The sequence below is a fragment of the Triticum aestivum genome, chromosome 4D, assembly GCF_018294505.1.
Source record: "Triticum aestivum cultivar Chinese Spring chromosome 4D, IWGSC CS RefSeq v2.1, whole genome shotgun sequence".
In the NCBI taxonomy this organism is placed as follows: domain Eukaryota; kingdom Viridiplantae; phylum Streptophyta; class Magnoliopsida; order Poales; family Poaceae; genus Triticum; species Triticum aestivum.
Genome location: NC_057805.1, coordinates 33,555,300 through 33,562,014, shown reverse-complemented (window position 1 = coordinate 33,562,014; position 6,715 = coordinate 33,555,300). Strand labels below are relative to the sequence as shown.

The 6,715-nt window shown below is 45.0% G+C and overlaps 1 protein-coding gene across 2 annotated transcripts in view; it reads left to right on the top strand.

Annotated features, from left to right (window-relative positions):
* The first annotated feature begins 1,535 nt into the window (after positions 1 to 1,535).
* Positions 1,536 to 6,715, top strand: part of LOC542849 (homeobox protein KNOX3) — a 7,881-nt gene continuing 2,701 nt past the window's right edge. The window contains exons 1-4 of one of the 2 annotated variants that reach the window (XM_044517552.1): positions 1,536 to 1,693; positions 1,786 to 2,238; positions 2,446 to 2,568; positions 2,673 to 2,817. In XM_044517552.1, coding sequence (XP_044373487.1) covers positions 1,855 to 2,238; positions 2,446 to 2,568; positions 2,673 to 2,817 — 652 coding nt within the window. In that variant the 5' untranslated portion in view covers positions 1,536 to 1,693; positions 1,786 to 1,854. The remainder of the gene's footprint in view (positions 1,694 to 1,785; positions 2,239 to 2,445; positions 2,569 to 2,672; positions 2,818 to 6,715) is intronic. The other variant, XM_044517553.1, reaches the window with a different exon arrangement.

Sequence of the window (6,715 nt, the reverse complement as noted above, 5' to 3'; positions counted from 1 at the left end):
CCAAGTCGCCAGAGAATTAGTGGCTAGACACCATGCAAAAACACGCACCTTAGGGGGAGCAGGGCACCCCCATAAATGTGCCCAGACGACACGTCAACCGTCCAGTGCCCTGCTTGCAACGACATAAGTAGGACGAAGACACTCATCAAGAGAAAAGGGTAGCCACTACGGACGATGAAGACACCAGTCTTGTCTGGCGCCCACGCCAAGACATCCGGACCACATCGAGATGAAGTAGGGATCTTCAGAATTTCTTTGATGTCCATCAGGATGAAATGTTGTTGTAGGAGCCTATAGTTCCAAGAGCCGCGATCATCAAGAAGTTCAGCGAATCGGCGCTGCCTAGACCGCCCCTGCACAGAAATCGGTCCACGAGCTACAAGATGAGGAATCCAAGCATCCCGCTAAATGCGCAAACTCTCCCCATTCCCAATCCTCCAGATCAAACCCTTCTTCAAGATCTCAAGATCATGGACTATACCCTGCCAGGATTGGGATCCATTTCCTGAGAAAAACGTGTCCTCCAACCGCCCCTGTGGAAAATATCGAGCTTTAAGAAGTTGGGCACATAAGCTATTCGGGACAGTGAGAATTCTCCAAGCCCGGTGAGCAAAAAGCGCCTGGTTAAACAATCTAAGATCCCTGAAGCCCATCCCTCCATGTGTCTTAGGTTTGATCAACTGGTCCCAGGCGCACCAATGTGTCTTCCTTCTCCCCTGTTGAGCACCCCACCAATAGACCCAGAGCATCCGTGTGAAGTCATCACATACCGATCTTGGCAGTTTGAAGATGCTCATAATATATGTAGGGATGGCCTGGCCGATTGACTCTATAAGAATTTCCCTACCACTTTGCGCTGAGAATCCGTCACCCCATTTGATAATGCACTTTTGTAAGTCTTTGTTGCATACTTTGGAACTTGCTTTAGACATGCGACCATTAAGAGATGGTAGGCCACAAGTTCAAAGATGTTTTTGTTATGCGCCAACGAGTTCAAGCACGATTAGTTTTCTTGCAGGGCTGTGTGGAAACACAAGGCGGTGAAATCCATCAATCTACAATAGCAATGTCTGCTCTAGTGTATGAGGCCTCCTTTGGTTTTTAGAAATTTTATGAGAATTCTATAGGATAAGATATTAAAGAAATCATTCAGAGCCCTTTCATTTTTAGTAATGGATATTAATTCCTATGTGTGGGGTATGGACCAATCCTTCACATTAAAAAAAACATTAGCGTGGACTTAATGAAAAAATTACTATTCTAAGCATCAAATGACATCTTTTTCGGTATGAAAATTAAGATACATTGTTATCTCACTTTTATGTATGTGATACTCCTATTCTATTTCTATCTTATGAACATCAGAAGGCCGGAGAGTAAATCCTTTGGGCGAAAAAATAGAAAATATAACAAAATCAGCTTCGTCTCGACTGGCGATTCTACAAAAATTCCCTAGAAAGCCACTCCAAGCCCTTCGATTTGACCTGAAAAAGAAAGCCCCACAGACACAGCACTATACATTACAGTACAACAGCGCACCATCCTACACTACACTGTCTCTCTCTCCAAAGGCGCGGTGTGTACTGCAGTATTGCCCTCCAGCTTTTTCCTCTCGCTCCCCATCTCCTTCCCTCTAATGATAGCTTAGAGAGAGAAGGAGAAAAGGCTATTCCGCTCAAGGCAAGGCAGGCAGGTACCCTTCTCCTTCCCCAAACCCAAACCCTTTTTCTCTTTCTCTCCGCCCAAGAACTTCACCTCAAGCTCAATCCGTCTCCTTTTGCGCAGGAGCTAGCTCGGGGACAGCGTCGCCGGGAGAGCTCGATCGCTGCACCACTACATCACTAGAGATAGCCCATGGAGGAGATCGGCCACCACTTCGGGCTGGGAGCCACCGCCCACGGCCAGCACCACAGCCAGCTCCCATGGGGCTCTTCGCCGCTCAGCGCCGTCATCGCGCCGCCCCCACAGCAACAGCAGCAGCAGCAGTCCGCCGGCTATCTGGCGCACAGCCCTCTCTCCCTGAACACGGCGCCGCCCAGTGGAAGCCACGGCGGCGGGAGCGGCTGTAGCAACCCGGTGCTGCAGCTGGCCAACGGCAGCCTCCTGGAGGCGTGCGCCAAGGCGGCCAAGGAGCCGTCGTCGTCGTCCTACGCCGCCGACGTCGAGGCCATCAAGGCCAAGATCATCTCCCACCCCCACTACTCCTCCCTCCTCGCCGCCTACCTCGACTGCCAGAAGGCAAGCGATAGTTCTTAGTAGTACTAGTAACATTAACAGCAGCCCTGCTGTGCTGCATCTGCTTCTGCTCCTGCACGAGTAGTTTCTCTTCTACATCTCATGTCAAACATGAACCATGCATGCTTTCTTGCTTGCCTTTTAATAGTAGCTACAGTTCATCCATGTTTATTGTTGGGAAGTACTTGTGCTTAGCCTTGGTGGTTGTAGGTGGGGGCGCCGCCGGAGGTGTTGGCGAGGCTGACGGCGGTGGCGCAGGACCTGGAGCTGAGACAGCGCACGGCGCTCGGCAGCCTCGGCACCGCGACGGAGCCGGAGTTGGACCAGTTCATGGTGAGCCAATCGATCAATCTTGGAACATTTTCCCTAGGTTGTGTAGCTAGTACTCAGTCACACGAGGTGACCTGTTCGTTCTTGTTTTTCTGTTGCGCGCGCAGGAGGCGTACCATGAGATGCTGGTGAAGTACCGGGAGGAGCTGACGAGGCCGCTGCAGGAGGCCATGGAGTTCCTGAGGAGGGTGGAGACGCAACTCAACTCCCTCTCCATCTCCGGCAGATCGCTGCGCAATATCCTTTCCTCCGGTAAAGAAAACAGCTCGCTAGCTAGCTCCTGCAAGCACGATTCAATCCATCCATCCATACCCCCTCTTGCTACTTGCTATTAATCCCTGCATGATTTCTTCATCTGCTTCTCCCTATTCTGATTTCTTCTTCATCTACTTGCGCATCAAAATTTATTGGTTTCGACAGATTTTTTAAATGTGAAATTTCCTGGGTCCGTGAAAAACAATTCCATAATAACTATCGTTTTCTCGTGCATCCTGGTATATATGATTGTGCCTGCATCTGCATGTGCGGAACTGTGCGCACGAATGGGTAGAGGGTTTTCCTCATCAGGGTGCTCTTGGTGTTCTAATGTCGCGGCATTCCTCGTCAGGGTTTCCCCCCGAAAAGATTCTTTCCCGGCTTGGCCGCTGGCTTTTCCTGAAGGAGCATGCGTACGAGAGATTCTTCTAACCTGGGCATCCATGGATCTTTTCTTCTGCTGGAAAGGAATGGTCCTCTCCTCTCCAAACACATGCGCATCAGTTTCTTCCATTCACACACCTTCTCATCGTACTCCATGATTGATGACAGATTAACTGCGCAAAAAACCATTGATTGATTTCCTCCTCCAGATCGATGAGTTGGTGGTGTGTTTCGGTTCTTGAAATTTATGTGGCGTTAGAATGATTCCTTTTCGGGAGGAGCATGTGCATGTGCCTCCGAGTGGTTCTTGCTTCAGCCATCTTTTCCCCATGCTGATGGAAGGAAACCCAGCCAGCCTTCTTCTTCTAGGGTTTTGGGGGTGGCACTGTGCAGCCCAACAGTGCAAGGCCGAGGAGTCTCACTGCCGTATGTCAGTGGAGCAAGTACTACATGTACACACATGCATGTGTAGTGAGTGTTACTGTGTAGAGAGAGAGAGAGAGACGCTCAGCTCAGCTCAGCTCATCCCCCATCTGTCACGCAAGCCAGAACAACATTCTTGTCATCTTTCTCCCTCCCTCAAGAAATCCATGCAGCTACCTCTTGTCCTAGAATCTTTTTGTTCCGGGGTGTGGTCTTCCAGATGTACATGCATGCATAGATCATAGGGTCAGACGTGTGTTCTTAGTCTTTGCTAGATTTTGTTTTAAAATGCACATGTACAGGGTGTGCCAAGGCGAACACGATGATGCCAGGGCCTTTCTAATGACCTATCACGAGGCTATAGTGGCAACTGGTACTACCCACACACCTGCACAGTCGTTCAGTGCCCAGGGCTTTCACTCACGTCTGCTGCCAGCACTGGTACTGGAGCAGTACTAGCTAGTACCATGCCACACAATCACTTCATTATTGGAGCATGCGGTGCAGCCATCTGATGTGTTGTTGTAGATCAATAGTAGAGCCTTCAGATTTCCATGAATCAACCCCCCTCAAAGCTCAGGTCAATCCTGTGCAAATTTTTTTTTGAAATGGTATGTTTCAGATACTAGATGCATAGGTAGACAGATGAGTAAATAGCATATGTGGCTGGGGTTAGTTCTTTGTGTGTGTTCTGATGGGTTCTGACCAGTTGCAGTGGCATGGCATGGACTGCCAGACACTGGTCTATGTGCCTCGAGAACCATAGAAACGGTTAAGTGCTGCCATTATTTGATGTGAGATCTCCAGCAATTTATGCGTGATCTCCTTGGCAGCAATATTATATGCATGCTAGCTCGATCTAGTACTAGTGTAGGAGTAGCTAGACTAGATACCATGTTGCTGTATTTTGCGACAGCCTTATCTATGGTCTCTCTCTCATGAATAATGGCGGTCAAGAGACATTGGATGCTTTCCGAGGCGAGTCCAAGTTCAAACCCGTCTGCGTTTTTCAGACGTCAACTCATATTTCTCCTCAGCTTCAATTGTTCTTTGTCCTATATACTTCTTGCTAGACTACTGGAGTGCTCCACGTATCTACATGTGTTCTCCTTTCTTTTCTTTTCAGTGTTTCCAAGAGAATGTTATCTACATGTGTTCTCCTTTCTTTTCTTTTCAGTGTTTCCAAGAGAATGACAAAATTGTTTTGGAGAAAACAAGATAAGGATAACGTAGTTTCCTAACAGCACAAGTTAAAGGGCAAAATGCTAGACTAATTACCACAACATATCTCCTGTTAATAAATTGCATTTACAAATTAGATGTATGGAGTTTTGCTCATCAGAAAACAACAAGGCTTTCTTTTCTGATTGATGTTCCACCCGTCCTCCAAGATTCTTCGTTGCATGCATTCTTTCAAGGCCATGCAAAAGCAGGGGACACAGATATCACGAGTTTCCGTTTGTCTTGAGGTAAGGCCAAAAGAGATACTGAAAACTTGCCTGGTAGTAAAAAGCAACCAAAAGAAAACAAAAGGGTAAAGGGCTGACTGAGTTTACATTGGAATGTCACCGGAAAAGACAATGCAACTGGAGAAAAACACACATGCATGACTTGACGATTTGATGAGATGCTTTCATCTGCATGCATGCATGTCTTCGTTAACAAAATCCTTCAGATAATCATTTGCATCTCAATGCATTGTTTCTGTGGTTTCTACTAGATCCCAGGTTTAAACCCAAGAACTTCCGTGGGAAGTAGTTTTTTGGCTTGGCAAATCCATAATCATTTGCTTCCGTTCTTAGCTTGACAAGCTTCATGCCTTTCCACTGCATACAATACCATGTCAAGGCTCTGTACAGCATGCCTAGTTATATACTCAGCATTCTTCTGATTTTATTTGGTAATGCATGTGTGAGGTCTTTCATATTTGCTGCTTCAGTTTTGTTTTTTGAGAAGCTGGCTTATTTGATATAATATATGCAAGAATAAGTTGATGACGTGACTCCTGTGGCATGGCTTAATTTAGGGCGTTTGTCCTATAGATGGTACTACGTAGATTGTTCCGTTGAGTAATTATGGAAAAGCATAGTAATCACTAGTTATCAATGATTACCAGAAAACAATTCTATTTAACTTTCAAAAGCATTGTTAACACATTCTGGCACAAGATGTGATCAATCCTCTTGAACTATATTACTGTATAACATTGTTCCTATGGAGGAATAGGAATACTTCATATGAAGTGGAACATGTTTGTAAAGACATGTTTTATAAAGAATCTCCTAAATGCACTGATAGAAAATACATTCCTTTACTAAAATTTGATCACAAAATAATACCCATGATTTTTACCCTCCCTACACATCTTATTTGTACAGGAGTATTTTAGCATTTTTTCCAAAGAGTAGTTATTCTTCCATTTCTTTTTAGCATACCATCGCGCTTTCTCCAAGTCTTGTATCCTAAGCTCCTAACTAGTCCAGTATAGGTACCATATGCACCATGCATCAACATAACCGAAATCTGAAGAAAAATAACATTACTAACAACATTGCTACCTCATCATAAGGTGCTCACATATGCACATGTACTATATTTGCACTATACGTATTGGACAGCATGATTTATTTCTAATATAATGTGGTAAAATTATGAGACACGTATAATTTTTATGTAATGATTTTCTTTCGCCAGATTTATGACATTATTTTCATCTGGTGAATCCATATAACTTGATACTCCCTCCATTCCAAGAGAAGTTCTAGGTTTATCTTAAGTCAACCTTGCTCAAGTTTGACCAACTCTATAAAAAACTGTGCTAAGATCGTACGGAAATATATGCCATAAAGAATCTCAAGAGACTGATTTGGTGTTATAGATGTTAATATATTTTTCTATAGACTTGGTCAAACTTAAACGATGTTGACTTGGGATAAATCCAGAACTTCAATTTGAAACGGAGGTAGTATGTCAAAGTACATTCAAATCTGTGCTCAGGAAGTATCAACTATCACTGGACATGGGTTTCTTATGAATGTTTGTGGAAAGAGGGAATTCCTTCGATCCACATTTGACAAACTATTATGAA